Here is a 25,809-nt window from a genome sequence, read left to right on the forward strand (position 1 = left end):
AGTGGGGGACGGAGGGAGGGCTGGGCTGTCCGATCGGATCGCTTAGATTCAATAAACGAACGTTCAAGTTCAATCGTCCGGCTGCCGGCCGGATCGGTCTATTGCGTCGACGCGTTACGGATCACCGGTGAAACCGCGGCTAATGAGATTATGATCGTCGGGACTAGATGTTACACGCCTTCCGCGGCTAAGAAGCCGGGCGCGTGCACGCACGCTTGGCAGGCTTCCAGCTTCCAATATTTTCCGAATCGCTCGCCGTGAATTAGCGAGCCGAGCCTGGCCTCTATCATCCTCGAGCGGATGCTTTATCGGTTCGCATCGGGACCGCAGCCCACTCGGATTTTACGATCCTTTTGTCGCTGCCTCCAGATGTCCGATTTTTGTCACCGGTCGCCCCTTTCCCTCGACATATCGTCGGAACTTCGAGAAATAAGTGAATCGAGCGACCTGGAGACACTGATCTGTTTTAGCCTTTTTTGCTCTCATCGAGAAACGGAGAGTTCGGACTAATCGAGAACTCTAATCTGTAGATTCGGCAGGTTCGAATTGTGATACCAGTCCGTTTGATTCGCAGGTGGACGAGTATTTCGCAATGCTGCCAGAGATCTCTGTACCCAGGCTGGGCACGCCCGGCGAGCGGTACAGGGACCGACAATTGGCGATCCAGCTGCCTAAGCAGGACTTAGCCAGAACCTATTGCCGGCACTTGAACCCGAAACACGCCAGCAGCGCTGACGACTTCATGGCCGCGAGGAACGAGATCGCCCTCGACATAGGGAACGTGCAGGAAGTCCTCGAAAGGGATCTCGTGAGTCGCGGCATAATTGTTCGGCTAGCAGAGAATCAGGGATCGTCTTTGTTAATTTAACCTGGTCACCTTTCAGCATTGCGGTGCCTGTCTCTCGCCCCTCAAATACGGCAGTCTGGCCGTGTCCACGAGTAAGCTGGGTCTTCTCTATCATCCGGCTTGCTTCCAGTGCACGGAATGCAAGGAACTGCTGGTCGACCTCGCGTACTGTGTCCACGACGACACCTTGTTCTGCGAAAGGCATTACGCGGAACAGCTGAAGCCCAGGTGCGCAGCATGCGACGAGGTAAGCGCCGCCCTTAGTCCTTTGGGATTTCTTGATCAGCCCTTAATTGGCGAGGTCGCTAACGAGGGACCTCGATGCGCTACCTCAAGTAGTTCATACTCTTTCATGTTTTCTTTCAATGAAAACTATATTTATACGTTCGGTAAAACAGTAACGCCACTGGTATTTTATTTTTAATACATAGGAGCATGATGTCGTTCGTTCTTAAAAATTAATGAACTGCTAGACACCTGACAAATTGAGGGTTGAAATCTTGTCTATATTAGAACAAATCGGCGACGATTCGCAGCAAAGTCTATCGCAAAAGGAACGAGAAGAACGTTCATATAATTCGCAAGGAAAAGTCTTGTTAACCCATTGACAGTGTATCCCGTGACAGTCACGGGCAGAGCGTCAAGTACCAAACGGTTTATCCCGTGCCACGCACGGGCAGGATAAGGCGTTCAAACTGTATAGTCTACCAAAGGTATCTAAGACTATGACTAGGTTCTTCGCTACCTCTATTTTCTAAGATTATTTTCAACATGAAAAAACTAGACATTTTTTGGACCAGAATTCGTAATTTTACCACACTATGAAAGGGTTAATTTCGCAAAGCACGCCAAGTAGAACGAACCCCATCTCGTCAGACAAGTTACCGTCCGACGTTAGCCGGTCGGTAATCGACTGTCGGCACTCTACCATCGCCCGTGTCCACGAGAACCTTCTTTATCGACGACGGAGCTCCTTTTACCCGTCGAGTCTCGCGGTTCGTTTGAAATCGTTGCGCGGGAACGGAGGCACCGAACAATTTTAATGAATGAACCGCGAAGATAGTTTATCTTTTACCGCCGCTATCTGTACACTTTATTCAGTGCACAGACTATACCGCGGACGATACAGTTTCATCCGCAGATCACTGTCGACGATCACCGGCGACTCTGAAAAAGTTGAATAGCTCGGTCGGCGTTACGATCGTCGTTAAGAGACTTCGGAATCGCGGACGACCCAAATTTAATGTCCAGACACGGCTGTCAAGGTGCGCATAAATTACGGTTCACGCCAGCCGCGGTCGTTTTACTAGCTCGTAACTTCGCGGGAGATCGTAGACGGTGCCGCCGCGGTCGGTGCGAATGAATCTGAACGGTGGAAATCCGCCGAGTTTTTCCCAACGTTCCATTGCCAAAGATTCGCGGCTATGCTCGCCGGTTTCCACCGATCTCGATTAATCCGTAAACAGCGTGCGGTTGCTTAAAATATCTGGGGCATAATGATATTATGTGTCGCGCAATCGCGCGGCGTTGTCCGGCGGCGGGTTGCGCGGGAACTGGGCCGCTTTCGGCTTTATTTAGATGGACGGAAATAGGAATCGGGTATCGTACAAGCTTCTCCGTCACCGTGGCCCGACTGCGCAATGCGAATTATGCTCGGAAAAACGTGAATAACCGGCAAGGATTTGGCGAAAGCCGTGGTCTTTTTGCGTATACGCCTCGATGACTAACGATACTATCTAGTCACCGATACAGTTTTAAGCATTACTCACTGTGAGTAACTGCGCTTATCTTACCGTTCTCATTGCCAGCGTTCTTTGCCTCCTCAACGAAATAAATGGGCCGATTAACTCGACACGGTCTCTCTATTAATCGGCCCTGCAACAATGTTCCTTGCGATCGGTGAATCATCGATTCCCCTCGAACGAGGATCGTTCGATCCAGCGACGATCTCCGCCCCCGCTCGCGACCGACTCTTTTTCCCAGGGGTCAAACGACCATCGAACCGCTCGATCCACACGATCTCCGGATCTATTCGCGGATTCCTCGCGGTGGCGCGCGGCTATCTCGAGTGCTGCGTAACATCAGCTGCCGTCGTTCGTTACCAAGCGTCGTTCTCCCGTCCGTGTAACGCGGCTCTGAATTGGTTTTCTTCCAACCGGAAACCGGCCGTTTTCGACGGTGGCCATCGTGGCCGGTCGGTAATCTATTTTGATTTCTTGTCGAAGCTCCCACCACGCGATCGCGGTTCGGCTCTCCGTGTCCAGAGACGCGCCGAGTAGAACCGTTCCCGTCTTTTATTAGAGTCGGTCAATTGGAGGCGAACGAAAGTCCGGCGAACCGCGGGAATCGATCGAAGATCCCCGAGTTCTGTTCCCCGAACTCGCGGACAGCTGAAGCCGCGGACACCGGAACCTCCGGCGATCGAGAGATCCCCGCGAGCGCAGCCTCGATCGCGACCTATCGCGCGGCCAGTTGCAGACGGGCCCGATTTTCGGTAAGTCCAGTGTGCCCACGACACCCCAGACTCACACACGCATCATCGGCCATGGAGGCCGACCCGACCCGACCCGGCTCGGCCCGATCGATGGAACCTAATCCCGCGCGACAAAGCGGAGAGACGCGCACACCTGACGGACGAGTGTGGGATTGCCTCGCGGCCCTCTTTACCGATCCGAATTTACTACCCGCCGCCTAGCAGTAGTCGTAAATCGTAGCCTGATCCCCGGACCGGAGCGAGTGAACGATACCGGGCTCGTAAATACCGAGCGGGGAGAACAAGGACGCGTTTAGAGGAGGCGCAGCACGCCGCGAGGCCCTGTCGATCATCTCGCAAGACGGTCTCTGAGCCTCGGCACGGAAAACAAACGGTCTTTATAGAAAAGCATGGCGTAACAGTGACGCAACGGGCTGTTATAGCGCGCCGCCGTAAAATTCCGGCCGGCGTTGTCTATTTCGAGCGCGTCCCGTACCGTCGCGGTTCACGTGCCTCGTCCCTGCTGCGCAAAAATCGACGCCACGGCCTCTGCTCCTCGACCTGTCGTCGGGCTCTCCCGGCGCCCGACGACACCGGCGCGTCTCGATCCGAGAGCTTCCCGGCGAGCGGACGATTCTTGCCGCTCCCGATCGATCCTCGGTCTTCGCCGAAAAGCTCGATCTTTCCGATCCGGATCCGGCCGGAATCGTCGAAGTTCGAATTCGAGACGGATCCCGAGGCGTTGCGCGTCCAGTTAGTACACCGGCAAACAATTTATCATTCGCTTGTTCTCGGCGATGATTTACGGCCGACGACAGGACAACATCGCGAGCACTTATAAATGGAAGAACAGGCCAACCGAAACAACGGCCGAGCCAAGAGATCCCGCGGTTTTTACGCGGTTCGAAGGAGATTCGGAGTGCGTCGATGGCGAAGTTCGTAGATGATCTGGACGCGGATGCTTAAGAAACGGCCTGCGCCGCGACTGCGAGTGAAGAATGTCCGGCATTTTTACGTTGCCGTGGTCCGAAGATGAATAAACGCATAGAATTTGATTTATGGGAGCAGGATAAATGCTCGAAGTCTTGGTAGAATGGTCTTCTTCTGCTCGGAAACGCACGCGAGACAACGAAAGAAAACGTTTATCTGGACGAGTCGCGCGCGCGCGCGTTCCGTTTCGCCTTGTTATCGTAACGTTTCCTCCGCGAGAATTAATCCTTAATTGTCCCGAACAATGCACGGTGACCTCAGTTTTCGCGTAAACTCGCGCCGACCGATGAAACAGATCGAGGAAACCTGTTGCAACTACGTAGCTCCTTGGATCGCGGCTATTGGACTGCGGGCGTTTACGTATCCATAACACCGCATTCCACGGCAATGGCAATAAAATAAAGAACAGTGTACTAAAATAATAAAGGCTGTCGCAACGAAGATTAATGCGATAGAATAAGGAAGATTAATGCGACGAAGGTGAACGCAATAAAACACGGTTGCAGTAAAACACTGTAACGGTGGACTGTGAACGCAGTAAAACGCTCTAACATTAGACGCGCGCGCTGCTCTACGAACGAAATTATAAGATCTCGAATTTGCACGAACATCCACGGTTTTGGCAACAATCGTTCGCGCGAAGAGTAAAAGCGATACGAACGGATCAATAAATAACGTTTCTGTAAAGAGGAGGTTCACATTTATCGAGTGCTCGATTGATACACGTTGGTCGAACACGGGGCATTTTAACGAAACCGACACCGAGAATAGCCGGCGACCGTTTACACGGAGATGAATGGGATAAAATCGGATCACCGGGGCTCGGCAAAAATAATGGAGGGAGAGTCGACAGGGAAAGTCACGTGACTACGCGAAGGGTTGCATTGCTGGCGAGCCGCGCGTTCTGCGTGGGTCTTTGCTCTTGACCGCTTCCGTGTGCCCGAGATGAGTATCCTGTCCATTCGCCTAATGACTCTGCAAATCGCAAAGATCGCTCATTGATAAAATAGCTATCGTGAAACTGGGATCTATCACATCCATAAGAAACGCCAGGAATTTGGGAAGAGTCCCAAAGTGTCCCCAGTTAGCTTTCTATGATATTCAATCGGACACCATTATATCGAGATTATGGCGTTTTAACGAGACGTTTTGCAGACGAGTGGCGACTCTAAGGCGCCACTAAAAATTGTTATGTCACGTCTGAAAATAATGTTAACGTTATCAAATTTTTTTTATATTTATGAAACTCTTAATAGCGTAATTGTCGCACGAGCTACAAAATTCTATTTCGTATAAAACGGAAACACTATAGATCAGAAAAACTATTTTAAGTTTCGAGTTAAAATGGCTCCGACTGCAAAGGGTTAACCCTTAGCGCTCCGCGCGTTTCTCGAGTACTGCCTACCAGCAACTCCGGCGCATTTTTGGAGCGGAGCGCCTGAGATAAAGGAAGACTTATTTCGAGCGGAAAAAATTACACGTCCTTGTGAATGCATTTGACTTCATTTATTTTATAAATATACATTTTCCTATTGTAAATAAAAGATAAATTTTTAATTTTGTAATTCACCATGGTGTGATATCTTTGGTAACAATCTCCCACGTGCATTCTGAGTTTACTTGGACAAGTGTCACAGTATTCGCTTCACCAAATAGAGTTACTAGATATTTCTTTCAAGTTTAGAACATTTTCTGCGCAATTGTTGGTTTCCTTTGTAATTTCATTTACCAATTCGTCCGTGAAAAATAATTTAAAATATTGTATCGGCTGTTCAATGTTTGTAGGAACTTGTGGTCCAATGACTTGTGGCAATACACTAAAAGGTATTCTGTCTGGAATATGTAATTCTTCCGTAACATCACGCCATTCATCTGAGTCTTGTAACGAATCTTCGCTTTCACTTTCAATAATTCTCATTCTTCGTCTTCCACAATGTCTTTTAACTCTTGAAAATCAAATACGTCTTCGGTATCACTCGGCTCTAAATTCTCATCATAATATTTATTTTTCTCCATGTTGCTAACCATAGAAAAGGTCAAAAAATGATTTAATCGTAATGATACAGACGTAGCACGTTTTAACTACAGATAACAATTGTTAACGCCGACATTTGGCTCCGCAGCGGAGCCTTCGGAGTTACGGAACAAATGACAAATGTCTCCGTAGCGGAGCCTTCGGAACGCTAAGGGTTAATCACCAATTGGCTGCTCTACGAATCGCAGTCTCGATCTACGAATCCCAGGCTAGATCCACGAAATCCAAAAGCCAAGATTTTCGCGAACTACCGCCTAATTGCACTGCAATGTGCAGAGCGAGAGTGGCCGCGGCCGTTCAGCGACAGACGCCGCCAGATCACGAAACGATTGCGCAAGGATTGGAGCAATAGCAGAAGCAATGGTTCGCTGCTGGAAGCCCGGGGTCTGCAGATGAATAAACGCCGGTCTATTCAGCTGGTACGAAGCGGAACTATCGGCAGAGGAACGGAAGGGACGGGAAGGGACGGGAAGGGAAGGTCGTCCTACGGTCGACAGACACGGCTGCGAAGTTTCCGACGGTCTAATTCGGTCGGCTCGCGAAGTGGCTTCGCCGAGATCCGGTGGCACGCTTTTCTCCGACCGTGGCACACACGTTCGATCACCGACCGAAATAACCATTGGCATTGTTCCGTTTCCCTCCAGAAGAACCGGCTCTTTCGTCGCCCGCTAATTCCACCGCGACCCTTCGACGACGGCCGTGTAATGTCGCGAGCGCACAGCCTTCTACGGCTGCGAATCGATCCGGGACCCGTTTCTCGCTTTTTCGGCCGAGCCATCGATCGTTCTTGACTTTCGAGAAACACCGGTTTCCCAGTCGATCCGCGAACGAGGAGGTCAAGGCCCACCCGGTGTGTGACCGGCTGCCAAACCAACGGTTATAAACGAGAAATTAATTCTGGGATACCGCGCCGCGACTCGTGACTGGTACCGGTGCTCGCTGGCTACCGAAACCTAGCTGGGACTTGTGTCAAGGGTCACGCAAAATCTCGTTTAGTCCTGGCGTTGATTCTAACAGGCCTTGTCGCGTGCGTTTATTACGAGCGATGCAGATTCAGCGCCGTTTTGCGTGTTCTTGCTCATCGCTTAATTCTCACTCGCGGATCTTCCGTCCTTGTCTTGTGAACAGTTACATCTGTTGGCTAGCGACAACGTTCCAAGCGAAGAGGAACCAAGGAGAATTGGCTTGGAATTTTACGATTGTTCTAGAGCTGCGCGGGTATCCGAAATTTCGGGCCGAGTCGGAGCCCGAAACTTTCGGATACTCGAAGTCGTATCGGGTCCCGAAAACTTTCGGACACCCGAAATTCCAAAATGGGATCGGGGAGACGTATTTAGACATTTCATTTGCTTTTTCCGATGGTGTATCATCTGCCTCGAATGCGCAATAAATATCATACATAATATATAATATATTTCTGGATTTATAAACGCTCGGGGTACGATCTCAAATTCGGGTACAAAACACCCGACCCGATTTTAACCCGAAATCTCGGGTACCCGGCCACCTGTAGATTATTCCTAATCAGAGACACGGGGAAGGGTTCGCTGGGTATTCCTTTCTGCTTGCTTATTAGAGCCGATTTCACGTAGAGCTGGTTCTCGATCTGTAACTTTCCAGTCTCGATTAACCAACAAGCATTGATTTGGTCGCGATCAACGTGTTAATTTGTCGACCAAAAATTTACAGACTATATTCACAGTGCCCCGAGGTCTGCAACCCACATGTCCGCAGTCGAAACTATCGACGCGGTTGCCAACAATGTCCCAGGAATGCGCAGCGGTCTCTCTAGCAGCTGGCTGATCATAGAGAAGCCGTTTGTTCGTTACCAAATGCATCGATCCATCGGAAGGTGCAACTGGTGCCGTCCGCGGACCCGATAATATCGTTTGGAGCGGCTGCCGTACGGTGTCCACGATCCAGCCAGAACCGCACACGGACACTGCCGCGATTTATTTCGGCTCGCGTCCCGATAGGTCGTCGACGATGCGTTTATTTCGGGCGACGACGACGGTCGCGGACCGAGTGGTCCGGACGATGATTACGCAGCCGGCACCGCAGTTCTCGCAGACCTCTTTCTCTGGTGTTCATTCAGTAACGCGGCTCCAGCGGTCGTCGCACCAATGCCAGGACTATCTCGAACCTGGCAAAAATTCATCGACCCTGAACCTGTCCAGCACGGCTCGACGATTCCTCAAAGTTCTTCGAACCCTATCGAACCAAATCGCTACCGCCCGAATTCTTCTTTCCGTCAACGGAAGTTCGACAAGTCACGAGAATGCTTAAGCGCGTCCATGCGATTTATTATAGCTCGCGAACGACGTAGAAACATACGTTCTGCATACCTGAAACAACGAAGTTCGCCTTCCTATATTCTGCGAACACGATATCCCCGCCAGGTCGCGAGGAGATCGACAGCCTGTTTCGAAAGCAAATTTTGTCAAGACAAAACAAACAACAGCGAATTTGTTTTCGAGAAGAATCGACCGGTGTTAGGTTCCCGCGAATATAGATCATCGAGGGGTTCGATAAGCGGCGTGCTGGCCGTCTCGATATCTGTTTGGAGACTCGCCAGATGCGTACCGCGCGCAAAACGTGTATCGAAGATCGGTCCCGCCGGTAGAATCGTAACCGATGAGGTAACCGAAATAAAATCCCCCGAGTGACGCCAGAATTCGGCCAGAATTCGGCCATCGCCGACTACGTAATCCTCCTCGGCATTTCCACATCGGGTCCAGAAGATGATCGCGACATTAACCGTCTCAAGAGTTCGCCTTCGAACGGCCCCGAAACCATGGTCCAGCATTTCGGATGACTGGTCCATCTCGACCAGTCCTCGTTGGAAAGCAATTCCAGAAGGGCCCGGCTCGGAATGCCTCGGCAGAGAACAGCGAGAATCGGGGAGCCGCGATCCCGAGTAAAACAGCTTCGATCCGATGTTCGAATACGCAGGTTTCGCGGCTCGCGAGAATTCGGTTACGTATCGTATTGCCAAGAGGCGTAGCGTTTCCACCGAGGAGGCGAATCTTCCTAGAGCTGCCAAAGTCTCGTCTCGTCTCGTCTCGCGGCGACGTGGAAATATCGGGGCCGCCCACGCGACGCGCGGCGTCGAACGAAAACGCGCGGGACGCCGTTCAATGATCGGGTCATTAGGGCGAGGCGTCGCTTGGGCACGTCGTCGATCGGCGGGGGCAGCCAATAATCGGTCGAAACGTCTCGCACGGGCTGGCGACGATTGCCAAATCGGGACGCGTTAATTATCCGGCCGGCCGGTGATCGATCGCGACGCGTACGCGGCATTAAGGACAGGGATTCGCGTCCAGGGACATTCGGGCTAACTTTAGCCTTAGCCTCAACGCGGTCCGTAGCCCGAGTCGAAGTCTGCTACGTCGACATAACGAGCCGAACGGCCACCAGTTTGCCCCGGTGTCCGAACGGTTTTGCCCGCGGAAAATAAAACAGTTCTCTGGCCGCCATCCGGCCGCATGGATAACCAGCGATAATCATCGCGTGATCGTCGCCTCTCCGTCGCCGCCACTGTCGTCTCCGTGATCGGGATACCTCTGCCCCTCGGGTGGCAGCCTGGTCACGACGAGTCACGGGGGTTAGGTGAGACACCTTCGAGACACCTTCGACCGTGTGCTGAAACGTGCTCTCGCTACCGTGAAGAGAAGTGGCCGCGCGTGGGTGGTGGGTGCCCCCCCTAGGATCGTGTCTCTCTCCTCTATCCATCCGTCTTGTTCTCTCTCTCTCTCTCTCTCTGTCTCTATCTCCCGCTCTCTCTCTCTCTCCCCTTTGCCATCTTCCTTCGAGTGACGTCACCGCGTTAGAGGATCCGTCGAGGTGACACCCCGAGGACGCCCGATGGATTGGCCTCGCAGGACGCTCAAGTTCCCCACGCTCTTCGACGAGGAGGAGCCCCGCACCGTGATGTTCCTCATCATATACATCTAGAAGATCGCAAACGAGAATGGAAACGCGGAGATAGGATGGCAAGAAGGTGATGGGTAATGGTTCAGTGATCCTTGACGAGGATTTCCCGTGGATCGTTCGCTAGAGTCTGACAGAGCAACCGTCGCGATGGGTCTGATGATGTCCGTGCTGATCGGCTGCGTCGGCGTGCTGGAGCTGCTCGCGTGCCTCAGACACGTCTCCGACGGAGTGATCATCACGATCAATCAGCCGGCGACCCCATGCCTGTCGTACCACGAGCCGGTCGACAACATGAGCACCCACGACTCCATCTGCAGCTACAGCCACTCGGACAGCGCGAATTTGCCTCGTGGCGCCAAGCACAAGCTGGAGAACCTGCACGAGTACAGTTTGAGGATCAGGGCAGAGCTGAGATCCAAGGACAAGAACTTCGATTATCTCTCGGAGTACAGTCCCGGGGAGTTCCTGCTGCGCCCGGGATGCACTCCGGACTCCAGGTTGAGTCCGGACTTCGACTACCTGGTCGAGGCAAGCGAATCCGGAGAGAGGGACGATCGGAGCGTGGAGATCGAGGAGATCTACGGCAGAGAGTACGAGGGAGAGACGTGTTACGAGGACGCCGGGGAGAACTTGCGAGTCGAGAGCAGCTCGAGGGATCGGCCGTTGTCTCTGACAACTCCAGAACCGGATAGGTACGTCAGAATACCCACGCCGATACCCTTCAACGTGGCGGAGACGTACTCGAGCTCCGACGCCTCCAGCGACGTTGGCACGTCCTTCGACAACGACTCCGGCAACGAAGCGCCGACCAAGAAGACCTTGGACTCGCTGCCCTTGGTCAAGCGACGCCAGAGTCCCTCGGAGGGAGGATCCTCCAGGGACGAGTCGGACACTCGCCAGCAAACTAGAAGGGCTTCGAGGAAGCAGCTCAGGAAGTCGAGATCGCCCGATCCTGCGGCGATTCAGGGATCGATCGGTTTCGAAGGGTTCGCGGAGCAGTCGGCGAACACTGAGAACGGCCTGGTAGAGGAGAACCGGTCGGAGGTTCCAGCCGAAGGGGCCAGAGTGAGCCAGAGGAAGAGGAACATAAAGTCGTCGAGCACGATCGTGAGGAAGCCGACGAGGCTGAAGTCGAAGACCTCGGAGGTGAGCAAATCGGCCGAGAACCTGACGGGCAGGCGATCGAAGAGGCACCGGGAACCAGAGCGGAGGAAATCGGATATCTCCATGCAACGGCTGTTCCGGGACGAGTCGACCAACACCTCCCCGTTCGGCAGTCCAGCGTTGTCCAGGTCCGAGAGCCGGAAGAGCGTGTCGGTGCTGACCCAGACCAGCTTCGACGAGCTTCTGTCCGACTACGAAGAACCGCCGGCGGAGAGCTCGGTGCTGGGACTGTCGGAGAGCCGGCGCGACCTGATGTCCCGGGATCGCTTCAATCGGAGGACCTTCAAGAACAGAAGATTCGGGACCCAGTCCAGGGATAAGACCGACGACGACAGAGCCGTCGCGCCTACCAGCGGGCCGACGAACGCGCGCACCTCCGTCGAGGGTGCCAAGGACACCGCGCGGCTCCTGAGAATATCCAGCTTCGAGGAGGCGGAGCTGGAGGACTACGAGAGGATCCGGGACATCCTGACGACACCGGCCGAGCCTCCGTGGCCGGAGGACAACGAGAACTCCCGGAAGGGTTTCTGGTCCTCCTCCCACGACGAGGACACCGACTACTGGGACGCCGAGGATGTGAGTGCGGCTTCAGGACCGATAGAGTACACGATCTCGGATACCGATCGGAACAAAGCTTTCTGGGTAATGACGCAACCAAGGTCCTCCCGTCTCTCTCCGAGCACGACATCTCGACCCCCCCTTTTGTCACTCACACCTTAAACAGACACGATTCGACACTCCGACTACCACTCGACTCTTAGGCGTAACACTGTGCCGGCATTTAATCATGCGACTGCTCCCACTCGGATCGTGTCGCGAGGAATCAGGCACCCTGGAAAAAGTGGACAATGAATTTTTGACCCCACAGGTGCAGAGAGTCCCGTCGAATTAGACCCGATTTTGGTTGGAGTTCTCTTTTTTACGGCTGTGTCCTAATTCGGCGTTGCAATCGTCTGTCCGAACGTCGATCGCAAGTTCACGGTCAGCTTTCCGAACGTCTTCCGGTCGCTTTCTCTCTAAATGACAATAATTATGCAACGTACGCGTGGCCTGTAAACACAAGCTATAGAAAACAAAGTACATTGAAGCAAACGTCGAGAAATCCCAACGGTGGCGGTTGCTGCCAAGTAGGTGAAGATGACAATTTATTCGATCGTAGATCGAGCCTCTCCGAGCTCCGAAAATCGATAACTCCGCGAAATGGTCCATTGTCGTTACAAACGTTGCAAAAAGCGAACAAAAGTTCCAATCTCAAGCAACGCAACCGACGAATACATCATCGTCGCGCCGCGCGCGTTGCCAATTTGGACGCAGCCGTAGAATGTGTTTTGTTTGTTTGTTAGCCGCGTCGGGCGTTCAAGCAACGGTGATTTTGGTCTCTTGCGACGTCTAATTAGGGCATTGCTTAACACGCTTACACGTTTTCTCCCTTCGTTCGATCGTTTCTCGCTCGACCATCCATTTCTTCTCGTTCTTGTAAATAACACCGTGTGTCACGCACCTGCTCGCACCTGTCGGACACGCTAAATACCTATGCTCTGTCGAATACTCACAAGGCTCCGGGTCCTCGGCACCGCGAACCAATCGTGGAATCATCTCCGACCATGGTACCGCGCCGTCGAATTCAACTGGCCTCTGGTTAGTCCGAGCTCGTCAGCGGCTCGGAACGATGAAAAACTGCTGGCTGGCTCGGGAGGCTCGCGATCGCATGGTGCTGCGCCCAGCGCGCGTGGTCTCACTCGCCTGCTATTGTTATCTAAAGTTGGGCAAGACTTGTTGGAACCGATTTTCCACGGATGGGGAAAGAAAAATGAAGCCGCGACAGGCCGAGAAAATCCGGCGGATGTTCTCATGAAACAGTCTCGCGGTCCGCGGCGTTTATTGGTGCCGTGCGGCTCGCGTGGGGTCTCCCAAAATATCAATCTCATGCCCGTCTGCAAATAATATACGCATATATCGCGGTCGAGGCGAGCCGTTTACTCGAGAGGGGACACTTCGGCAGGGTTTCCCTCCGTGCAGCGGCGCGGAATCCGAATTTTTGCGATTTACGTCGTCGCGATCGATCCCCCAACTCCTCGGAACTTTTGATAAATTTGTCTAGATCCTCTTTCGGCGAACCCCTTCTTCGGGATCAGCAATCGTTGAACTAATCCTCGATTATTTTAACCGTTCAAGCGTGTTTGACGACTATATCCGTCGTGGAGATGCGGCAGAATTTTGCGTCATGACGATTTTATTCGTCATTCGTAAAGTTTCGTTACAATTTGATATCTAAATTGTAATTCTGGCGAAAACTAAATCATATTCGTAAATTTTAATATGTTTAAAATGCTTAGAGGTCAAGACGACGTGAAACAAACAAATGAAAATTATAAATAATTTGAGTTGGATTCATAACTTCCCGAGAGCTAACTCGTCATCGCTTGATTGTCGCGACGCACGCTGGTGGGCGCTTTGCAAAGAGATCGCCACAGTTAACTGGTTAAAATAATCTCGGTATGCAAATTGTTGAAGCTTCTCGATAAACTTTACGTTTGCAGTCTCGATTCAGTTGGGACCTTGCAGGCCAATGGTTTCACCTAAATAGCTCGACGAACAGATTAGAATCTTGGTTTGTTCGAGGTTCAAAGTCCCGCCGGAGGATAATCGGTGCTATACCACTGCGATCCAGGGATCCGGCATCGGTGTCCCTCTTTTTTGGTCGACCCGCTTTTTCCCGGAGGTTGTATTTTTAATCGGGCGACGCGCGCCTCTTCCGGACCCCTTCGTCGATATTATGTTACCGTCCGATGCGATCCTCGATTCGCGTGGGCGATCGCGTTCTCCTGTCACGGGCGATTTTCATTTTCCAGCTATTTATAACGGGTCCGGCGTTCCTCGCGTATTCTGGCAACGATGGAGAAACGATACATCGCGTGATCGCGATTACTATGTAAGAAAATATTCAACGGATTTAGCAGAAACACGTCTCGCAAATTGTCGGACCGGTTCTAAATCTTTCGACGATCCCAATCGCCTCATTCTGTCCGCGCAATCCTTGTGGCTTTTGGCTCAAAGAACTGCGAAGGATTTCGATCTTTCTGACGAGGATAATTGTCGATTGGCCGTAGAGGCAGCTCGCTTTGTAAATAATCGCGAGATACAAGAGCCAGAAATTCATCGATTCATTGATTTAAGATTTAATGCATTTATTGGGAAGATATAAGAGTGAAATAATTTGATTACGTTACTGTTAACTTGTCGAAGTTATTAAAAGAAACAATTTAATTTAATTTCTGTTTCGTACGATCGTCTTTGAAAATTTCTATTTTGCACGAACAATCGCAGTCTATTCGTCGCATTCATTTTACTGCAAAAACTTTTCTTCTATTCGCATTACTGATATTTACTTTTTCGAAACACCGAGCAACAAATGATTGTAAACAACACACTGAGATGTAACATTGTCTATTGCTGTAAATTCTCCTTAATTGTCGCTCAGATTGTGCACCAAAGACGACAATTCGAGACGAGGAGATACGATTACTCGAGCCTTGCGGCATGTTTTTAAGGCTCGAATAATCGTATCGCCTCTTTTCGAATCGTCCATTTTTCTGCGCAATCTGACCGTTAATTAAGGAGAATTCACTGCGTTCGCATACCTAAAAATAGCAGAATCTTCCCGATTTCGGCGGCAGAATTCTGGAAACCATAAGCCGTTATTCAGCCGAACTTTTCGTCCGGTCGCCGCCCAATCGCGAAACTGTCAATTTCAGTGAATTAAAGAAACCGCGAAACAATTTATTCGATCGCAGAGATTTTGTCGTTACGATCGTAGTAGGAACGCCGATTCTCGGCTTCATTAATATCGTTCGTTTTCGCGGCGATTCATGCGATTCATGCCAATGTCACGTCCACTCGCGAGAATCGGTGGTCGCCGGCAAACAATAAATCTTTCGCGAGACGATCAATCAGCGACCACGGATGATAAACGTCACGATGGAAAGAGAGGACACGAGTTTATTTTGGAGCAGCGTGTTTCGGGGAGCGATTCGTCGAATTGATCGCGGACGCGGGGAGGAAGGGCGGGATTAGTATCGCGAAGAAGGCGTCGCGTCGGCGAGCGGGTGGGCGCGCAGGTATTGGTGATGTGTGAAACATTCCGACCCAATTACACCGGTGGATTTCTTCTCTATTTTTCGCCACTCGCGGCCTGCCACCCCCGCGCCAACCGGGAACCACCTGTTTGGCACGCGATCAAGGCGTCGCATCAGACGCCCCGATGTTTCAGGAAACCGGTCGATGTTTGACAAACCTTTTCGATCGTTGTCAATCCACCGCCTTCGATCCAGCCTCTGCTTCGGGTGCAAAGAAGATTCGAGCCGATTCGATGCTGCGAATCGAGGGCTCGGATCTCGAGTCCGATTCGAGAGCTCGGATCTCGAGTCCCGCGACCTCGGCGAATCATAAACGATCCACAATAGTCCGTGAACAATGTTTATCGCTCTATTCTATGCCGAAGCGCCAGCCGGTCCGACAATGAGAATTATTCCCGTCGATTAAACGCAGACAGAAATACAGCGAGCTCTCGGCTCCGGATCTGGCATTTCGGACCTAATTCCCATAATCTGCGTCTGCGACACGGACAAACAATTTCGGCGACACCAGCGCGCAGAAATATAGACGATACAGTAATTTCTCCCGAATTCGCGCTCAGATCGCGCACAAAAATGGACAATTCGGGAAGAGGAGATACGATTACTCGAGGCTTGCGGCTCCTTTTTATAGTTACCGATCGTCAACAACTATAGAAACGAGACGCAAGGCTCGAATAATAATAATAATCTTCTTAATCGAATAATAATCTTCCCAAAGTTATGGGAAGTTAAGTTATTATCATTTTCGTGCGCAATCTGAGCGCGAATTGGGAAGAAATTACGGTATTTATTAACAATCGAAGAGTACATTTCTGGCCAGAGTTACACGAACATCGAAAAAAACGGGCGTTGATCACGTTTCCTCGTGTTTCTAGTCGAAAGCAAGAACAAATATTCCTTGTTTTCCGTTAGTAGAAGAAGGAGAGACATCCAACGTCCGTCGATTTGACGGTCGCGTGGCTCTAGAGCCTCAGAAAAATGCTGAGCATAGCTAGGAAATTTGCACAGTCCACCTGTAAACAAATTGTCTTCGGTGAATGATCGACACGAACACTCTCGCGACAATCTACACGTAGCCGGCAAGCCCCAAGACTCCTCCATCGTTCGGCGCTCCGTCCGTTGAAAAAGCTCTCGATCGTCGATCGCGGTCTGGAATCCGCGAATCGCACCTCGCCTCTGTTTCTCGTCTCGGCGAGAGGAGAGGCGACGTCAGGGTCCCGAAATACCCGCGGCCAGAAGTGTCGAATAAAAAGAAAGGGAGGAGAGGAGAGACCGAAGGGAAGCGACACCGTCAAAAAAGGGAGGAAGGATGGATCTTAGAAGGGATCTTCGACGGTGTCCTGTAACCCGTCGCGAGCCGGGGGGGTATATCGGTGTCTCTCGGATAGAAGACGCGGCCGAGAATTTGTGAACCAACGCGGGAAAGAGGGAGAGCGAGAGAGAGAGAGAGAGAGAGGGGTGTCGTAGAAAAGTTGCACCCGGCACACTGCATCGAGAATCTCGGAGAAGGAGGAGAAAACGCGGGGCGGAAGGGGGTCGGCGGGAGAAGAGGGTGGCGGAGACGCGACGCGACGCGGCGAGGCGCGTTTCTGGAGTCGTCGGGACGCCGAAAATAGCGTCCCGATATGATGACGCCCGGAGCGGGCCGATCCTAGATTTCAGTCGGTTCGCAAGCTCGAAAGCTGCTGGGTTAACACGGAAGGAAGACTCTCTGGTCGCACGCTCCGCTTCGGTTTCCATCGTCCACTCGTTCATTTCCATAGCGACGAAAACCACCACCACCACCACCACCACCACCGCCGCCATTCTCTCTCTCTCTCTCTCTCGGTCCGTCTGTCTGTCTCTCTCTCTCCGTGTGTGACAGTCTCAGACTCTCCTCGTGGTCCCCAACGTCCCCTGGACCCGGTCAGTCCTCTCCTGGTTTCCCTCGGTGCACGGATCCGCAGAGTTAGTTGTCCAGATCGCGATCGATCGGTGACCGAACGCAAAGCCTTCACGAGATCGCAAAGTATCCCGGAACAGAGAGACCAGGCCGAAGAACGATGGCGGACGTAGACAGTGTAGTGTACACGACCACCGAGCGCAAGGTTCGCAAAGTGAAGAAGACGACCAAGCGCAGGGAGAGCCACGATCAGAACGCCGAGGTCACGATCACCGAGGTCGACAGCACGCAGAACCACCACGCCATCGAAGAGTATGTGCTGGCTGCAGATGTGCCGAGTATCAGCCCCCCTCGCGCGATTCTTCCGCTTACGATCGACGCTCGCCACCCGAACGATCGCGATTCTCGCCGGCTGGTCCAGACCGAGATCGGGATCGAGAACTACCGGCCGCTCGTTCCGTGAATTCGACGTTCCGTCGAAGCCGGCATTTCGAAATGGTTCGGTCTAAAGGGGATCCAGAACGTTTTACGTAGGTGTTAGTCGCCTAGAACCGCCCCGGAATCGATGTTTCCCTTTTGGCAACAGCGAAAACAAGCTGTCCAACCCGAGAGCACTCTGTTTGCGACCTACTTTCCCTGGCGAGGAAAGCTCTCTTCTCCATTTGTCGCCCCCACTTCCCGGTCTCGTCGACCCGAAAACGTCTCCCGTAATTTTTCGTTTCGCCGGGAAACGATACCGGAATCTTTGTCCGTTCCGTGTTCGCTTTATTTTTTGTTGTCGAGGGGAATCATATCGTGTCCGCCGATTTCGGGATCCAGAGGGTGGCGGAGCAGCCGCTCGTTCCCTCGAGACGCTCCTCTCTCGCAGGAGAGCAAAGCCTCGCGGCGATCAACCCACGCGACGATACATGCCTCACGCCACAGAATAGATCTTATATGCTCCCTTACAAAAAATACTCAGCCAGCACATACAACAGCACTCAACCAAGGTACATATTTACCAGAGAACCGCGCTTGGAACACTACAGAAAATAAAAAAGAGAGAGATCGCGAGGAGCTTTTCGGGTAATCGCGGCCGGAAACGTGCGAGAAGCATGCTGCGAGAGGAGCGTGTCAGAGTTTCTCGCTGCTAGAAGCTCGTCGAGCCTTGTTTGTACGAATCGTAACGCGTGTGATCGCTCGCACGCGCGCGTTTAACGCCGCCGACGAATCGTCGCCGAGGAGCTTTCCGTCCCGGAAACGTGGACCGTGTTCACGATCGAATTTGTCACTAATCCAATGGGGAATCGGGTCTCTAACGAGGGTTCCGAGAGATCTATTAGCCACGGAACAGCGTTGTCTAAACTCGGCGCGTTTTTCCTCTCTTTTCCAGTTGATTTTCAGTGGCGAGTACACGAAGGCGATGAACAAGGACTGGCACAGCGGTCATTTCTGCTGCTGGCAGTGCGACGAGTCCCTGACCGGGCAGCGCTACGTTCTCAGAGACGAGCACCCCTACTGCATCAAGTGCTACGAGAGCGTTTTCGCCAACAGCTGCGAGGAGTGCAACAAAATCATCGGTATCGACTCGAAGGTACGCATCGATTGTCCGCAGATACCGCGGATACGTTTCGGCGATAAGCGACACTCAACGGCCTCGTTCGCACGCCGATTTTTCCGTTTCGTTCGGTATCGTATCGCTGTCTTGTCCTTCGAGGCCGATTCACCTTCGCGGACGTATCTTTGCGATAGTGAAAACCAATAACTTCATTCCTCGCTGATACCCATCGACAATGTCAAGCCGACTATTTGATCCTCTCGCAAACAGAAAAATCACTTTAGCTCTCATTCTTCTGTAATTCCATTTCCTTATCGTTCCTTTGCAATTTACGTTTACTACGGAGAGCATACAGTTCGTACGACAATTTATATATCAATTGGTACATCTGTTCGTATACTTACATCAATTTGTGCATGAATTCGTATATGAATTCGTACATCGATTTATACATCGATTTGTATATGAATTCGTATTCGCATTCGTATTTGAATTCGTACGTGAAATCGTATTTAAATTCGTACATCGATTTATACATCGATTTGTACATGAATTCGTATTTGAATCCTTAGATGAAATCGTATTTGAATTCGTACATTGATTTATACATCGATTTGTACATGATGAATTCGTATTTGAATTCCTACATAAAATCGTATTTGAATTCTTAATGAAATCGTATTCGAATTCGTACATGAAATCGTATTTGAATTCCTACATAAAATCATATTTGAATTCTTACATGAAATCGTATTCGAATTCGTACATGAAATCGTATTTGAATTCCTACATAAAATCATATTTGAATTCTTACATGAAATCGTATTTGAATTCGTACATGAAATCGTATTTGAATTCCTACATAAAATCGTATTTGAATTCGTACATGAAATCGTATTTGAATTCCAACATGAAATCGTATTTGAATTCGTACATAAAATCGTATTTGAATTCCAACATAAAATCGTATTTGAATTCGTACACGAACTCGTACGGTGAATCAATTTCTACAATAAATTCAAACTGGAATGGAAATGCGCGTGTCTCGAATGTTTCTTCGAAACCAAATTTGTCTACGATGCCATTAGCATGCCAGGGAAGTAGAATGTGATCACGTATAGTGGAAAACGAGTGTCTCCAGTCAAGTACCATTCCGCGGAATGTTAAATCCTCGCTGAAACCCGATATCTTGAGCGGTAGACACGTAAATCCCGGGTTGGCCGTTCTCATCACGTAGAAGCTTGTTTCCGGAAGACATTTGCGTCTCGGCTAGCACGTGTCGGTCGTAGACACGGTCCGCGGAGTTCCGCGCAAAAATCGGTAATTATCGGTTCGTGTATAATGACGGGGTCGAGGTGGCGATACGCGAACGAGCGAGCGAGCTAGCGAGCTAGCGAATGAGCGAGCGAGCGAGCGGGCATGGGCGTCGACTTACTCATTCCTAGAAATAGAAACGATGATGCAGGTGCTGCCGGCCATATCGGCTTCGAGAGCTTATTTCCGTTTCTCGGCCGTTCGCCGTCTCTGTTTCTCCTACCTCCAGCTCGCCGGAAATTCGCTGAAATTCAATCTCGGTTGTCCTCCCTCGGAAGCCGCGGCTGCGGGAGACGCGTCTCGAACGAACGCGTGTCATCCCGGGGTGCTGGTACCGCTTCCGATCGAAGGGAACCGCTTCCCCGCGACGCGCGAGACCCGCGGAGGTCGCCGAGGCGGCGATTATAATCGATCCAGATATGGCAACCCGCGCGATTTCGACGCGCGACGGTCGCTCGACCGGCGAGGCGTGTTTACGTCTCGGATCTCGCGAATATTTTGGTCATCGAGCGCGTCGATCGCCGACAAGAATCGTCGTGTTTTTCCGACAAGCGGAATCCGCGGGTCCGCTTCCTCGATTAACGCGCGCCGCGCGGACCTCGTTCGGGAAATGTCGCGTTCGCCTGTCAATATTTTCCTCCGCTCGCTCGGCGCGATCGCATAATTCAAAAGCCGAGACTTGTTTTCGCCGCTCCGCGATCTGCGAAGAATTGCGACGCCGGCAACGCGAGACGGTTCGATGCTGGATCATTCGATGCTTGGTTTCAGGATCTGTCGTACAAGGACAAGCACTGGCACGAGGCTTGCTTCCTCTGCAACAGGTGCAGGGTGTCCTTGGTGGACAAACAGTTCGGTAGCAAGGTGGACAAGATCTACTGCGGCAACTGCTACGACGCCCAATTCGCCAGCCGCTGCGATGGATGCGGAGAGATCTTCCGTGCTGGTACGTAGATCGCGATCCTCGAACTTCGCCCAACTTTTTTACTTTAAAGTACTCGTCGAATCGACGCTACCGATACTTTAACCCTTAGCGCTCCGTTGGCTCCGCTATGGAGACATCCGTCATTTATTCCGTAAATCCCAAGGCTCTGCTGCGGAGCTCAATGCTTTTAGCATGATTACACTGAAGATGCTTTGTTTCTGTCGACGTTGGCAATTGTTATTTGTAGTGAAAACGTGCTTAGCGTAATACCATTACGATTAAAACATTTTTTTGCCCATTTTTATACTTAGCAACATGAAATGAATAAAAATCAAACGCTTTCGCAAGGACGCGTAATCTTTTCCGCTCAAAATAAGGCTTCCTTTATCTCGGGTGCTTTGCTCCAAAAATGTGCCGGAATTGCTGGTAGCGATATTTTTCAGAAAAGCGCTGTTCAACTTTATTTTAGAACGTCCGAAGAATATTTACTAATTTTTAATTTAATTTAATTATTAATCGAGTCGATTCCAGCGAAGATTAACGATAAAAAAATTCCGGCAAACTCACGCGAAAGATATTTTTGTTTCGATAATTCCGTATGCAAACAGAATTCAACGGACGATTCGCGATGCTAATTTTATAATAAATCGCGTCGAAGAACACGAGGGATATATTTATTTAAGAATTGTGAAGAATATCATTGATAGTAAATTTACCCATTTCGATGAGGATGCATTTGCTGCTTGGAAATTTCGGTCACGATTCACGATGTCGATGCACCGACCTCGCACAATGTTAAGTAGATACCATTACGATTAAAACATTTTTTGCCCATTTTTATACTTAGCAACATAAAATGAATCAAATCAAACGCTTTCGCAAGTACGTGTAATCTTTTCCGCTCAAAATAAGACTTCCTTTATCTCGAGCGCTATGCTCCAAAAATGTGCCGGAGTTTCTGGAAGATAGTACTCGAGAAACGCGTGGAGCGCTAAGGGTTAAAACTTCAATTCTCGCGCCAGCAGTGCCGCGAATCTCGCGGCAGCTCTCGATGTCGTTGCCAGACCACCGAGGTCTGCATTTTCGCAGGCGCGTTTCGAGGAATCGGTGTTAGAACGAACGCACCCTCGACGAATCTAGACGCGTCTTCCGATCGAGAACGTTCGTGCAGGATCGTTCCCGTTGAAATTGCACGGTCCTCCGACGAAATCATCGTCCAGTTGCGAAACGAGCGGGGTCCTTCGGCTAAGCCTCGAAACCACCTGTTAGCGAACTCGTCCTGAATTGTGATTCACGATCGCGACCGGGGGAGGTCGGCCATAGATCTCTTATTCGGCGCTTCTTATTAAGGCAACCGAGTCAAGGCTGCGGCTCCAGACCGGTGCCAATTACCGCGGCTCCTTTCCAAAAGGAAACGACCGCCCACGCCTCTAATCCGAAGTTCGCCGCGCGAATCGAAGACTCCCCGACGCGAGCCGCGACTCTCGAAACTGTCGGGGGACCGGGGAAAAAGGGCAGTCAACGACCGGAGATCTCCCCCGAGCGCGATAAGATACGATTTTACGACTCTTTGTCACTGTTCCGACCTCATCCGCGGTTCTCGGACAGGGAGAATGCTTTTCAGCCGGTTCCGATAACGAATCGCCAGTGGACAAAGAAAAATCGGGCGCTGTTAGTCGGGCACAAGGCGACCGAGAAAGGTCGAACTTCTCGAAGCAGAAGGAAGCACCGAGGGCGCCCGCTTCCGCGGAAAGGCAGCAGACTCGCCGCGAGCGGAGCCGGTAATTCGGTCAAGTACGCCTCGAGTTGACGCGAATTTATCTAGCAAAGAAATTCCGCGAGGAAACGGCGCCGATGATTCCAGCCGAATCGGGGGGGAGGGGGAGGGCGAGCCGCGTACAGGGACGCACGATGACACCTTTTTTCAAAATGTTGGCCGTTGTTTCGTAATTTCGTACGATTTTTATGAAAATCGACGCTCTTATGTTTTTGTGGTTGCTGAATTTAGATATTAAGGTCCATGAAAAATCGGACCTTATCTTATTTCTTGCGAGGATCAATCATTCTCCGATATTTGGCTATAATTTTACGTATGTTTAGAATATAAAATTTCAACGTCTTTAACGTTGTTCATGAAGTACGTCGTTGGACACTGCTTGACGCTAAATTTTTCGATCGGACATCGTTGTCGGCGTCTCACCTGAACTGATGAGTCTCGTTAGAGCAGATCTTTCGATAACTTTTTCGCAACTTTTTCTCTACCGTTATACTCCAGAGACTCACTTATCCGAAGTTTTACTTTTGTCATATCCTGAGTTATCAGGATAACATTCTATAAACATTCTATTATCTAAAATTTTCATTCAAGTTCTCTAGGGCGATAGTGTATCTAAATACTACAATTATTATGGGACGTATCGATAGCAGAATATTGTAAAAATAAATGTTCGGATAAGAGAGTGATTATTATTGTGATTACAATATCACAACGAGTTAGGACGTATTGTGGGGGCAGGTACAAGACTTAACCCCTTGCACTGCAATATCTTTCACTGCTCTGTTGATCGGCGCTTCTTCGTTCTTAATTATTTGTCTGACAGGCCGAGACAATTTTTTGTTCCATTTAGAAGAAATGTTCTACAAATGGGGTTTCTTTAACACTGAATTTACGGAGCACAAAAAAACAGCTGTTTCATATTAGTTTATAAAAGTAACAATAGGATATTTATTCTGATTTTTAACAAGTGTTATTGTTACATTTGTGTTATTGTAACAAGTGTTACTGTAACATTTGTGTTATTGTAACAAGTGTTATTGTAACATTTGTGTTATTGTAACAAGTGTTATTGTAACATTTGTGTTATTGTAACATTTGTGTTATTGTAACAAGTGTTATTGTAACATTTGTGGTATTATAACAAGTGTTAATATAACATTATTGTAACATTTTTAACATATAAATTGAATAAATAACTCGTAAATGTATCTTTACGATATGAATAATCGCAAATTAAAAAATTAGTAACCGGCCATTTTGACGGGTTCCGTAAATCTAGTGTTAAAGATGAACTTTAGCTTGACCCGTTGAAGAAGTTACCAACTTGAAGATATTACGAAGCACGAAAATTCGTCATTTTCGACTATCTATATTTTTGTAACTATTCACGACATTAGAAAAATCGGCTTTCAGTACTAAATATATATCGTACATTATATTGAATATTGTACATATGTACTATAGCAATTTTCGGCAGCTATACATTACACTTCGAAAACTGCATTTCGGTCAATTTTTTAGACAAAGGCGCGACTGTGGGATGTACTTGAAATCGATTCCGCGAAGTTCGTGCCTGCGGGCTGGTTTCGCTTCACGCGACTCGTCGCGCGCGGCCGATAGCGACAGGATCGCCGAGGAATCGTCCGTGAAAATGACTCGGTGCCAGCGCGTGTCCGTATACGGATCGCGACCTTTCGAACCGCGAGCGTATCGCCTCGCGGGATCTAACGCGATCCATCGCGGGCGATCACGATCCCTTCGACCTTTCGGCATCAGCTTCGAAAAACTCCGGCCCGATTGCTATCGCGGTTTTGTCGATATCCTTGGAGCTCTTGGGGGTATCCTTCCTTAAAAATGTCCGTGTCTGTCGCCGTTTAGAGAAGGTCGCGGCGGCTGATAGAACGGCGCGAATAATTTCGACGGAACAACTCTCGTGGAAGCTAAAAACAGAACTAATCGCTTGTTCCGGCTTAGCTGGGATTTCTGTTCGTCCTTTTTCCCGCGCGATCGTTCAGGTGATAATCAGCCGAGAACTCTGCGCAGCAAAGTCTCGAAGGATGCCACCGCTTCGGCGCACCGCGAATTTGCAAAGCAAATGTTGTAATTGCGCGCCATATAAACGACTGTTGACGACTATTATTAATGAACGGGTAAATAGACCGTGGGCATAAGATAACAGATAACGAGGTACTGGTTCGGAGTAATCGGTGTCACTGCAACGATACACCTCTAATGGCACGGTCGAAGAAGTCCAGTTCGCAGAAGTTATCCGCACGACGACGACGACGACGGGATGATCGCAATTAGCACCCTGCACTCGAAGCCGTTCTAACTGTAAATTCAATACAGCTTCTCCGACTTACAGTATTTCTATTCCACAAGACTCGGTGCTTCGTATGCACGCGAAATTATGTCTTGCGACTCAAATAAGAATTACTCTTTCAACAGTTTCCGCAACAATGTCGGCAATTCTGATAATTGTACAAATGATTTTGGAACGCTTGACGCGATGAAAAATTTTCAGCGGCGCCTCAGAGTCGTCGCTCGAGTGCAAAAGGGTTAAATCGATGTTCGGAACATAATTAAATTGATGCGCGGAGCAGAATCGAATTGCCGTTCGATCGATGCCGAGAACATAATTCAATCGATGTTGAGAACGGAGTTCAATTAATTGTTCCGAACGGAATTGTATTGAAGTACAGAACGCATTTGGAAGGATGGAGAAACGTGTAGAATTGATAGGAGGAACGACCGAGGCTCGAAATACATCCTCGAGACCAGCTGGATTTCCGAGGGAAG

At 50.1% G+C, this 25,809-nt stretch overlaps 1 protein-coding gene and 1 long non-coding RNA gene across 11 annotated transcripts in view; one reads left to right on the forward strand and one right to left on the reverse strand.

Annotated features, from left to right (window-relative positions):
- LOC117220169 (uncharacterized) overlaps positions 1 to 13,228 on the reverse strand; it is a 28,200-nt gene extending 14,972 nt beyond the window's left edge. Inside the window, exon 1 of the long non-coding RNA XR_013034266.1 lies at positions 12,996 to 13,228. This is a non-coding gene — a long non-coding RNA (uncharacterized LOC117220169). The remainder of the gene's footprint in view (positions 1 to 12,995) is intronic.
- The window catches only part of Lmpt (four and a half LIM domains protein limpet), a 124,916-nt gene that overhangs the window by 88,174 nt on the left and 10,933 nt on the right, over positions 1 to 25,809 (forward strand). For 6 of the 10 annotated variants that reach the window (XM_076524852.1, XM_076524853.1, XM_076524848.1 and 3 more), the window contains 4 exons: positions 575 to 808; positions 885 to 1,094; positions 18,833 to 19,033; positions 21,080 to 21,254. In XM_076524852.1, coding sequence (XP_076380967.1) covers positions 575 to 808; positions 885 to 1,094; positions 18,833 to 19,033; positions 21,080 to 21,254 — 820 coding nt within the window. Of the gene's footprint in view, positions 1 to 574; positions 809 to 884; positions 1,095 to 3,146; positions 3,342 to 9,307; positions 12,085 to 17,216; positions 17,773 to 18,832; positions 19,034 to 21,079; positions 21,255 to 25,809 lie in introns of those variants that run through there. The other 4 variants (XM_076524859.1, XM_076524849.1, XM_076524850.1 and 1 more) reach the window with 4 other exon arrangements.

Source organism: Megalopta genalis, chromosome 10, assembly GCF_051020955.1.
Source record: "Megalopta genalis isolate 19385.01 chromosome 10, iyMegGena1_principal, whole genome shotgun sequence".
NCBI lineage: Eukaryota > Metazoa > Arthropoda > Insecta > Hymenoptera > Halictidae > Megalopta > Megalopta genalis.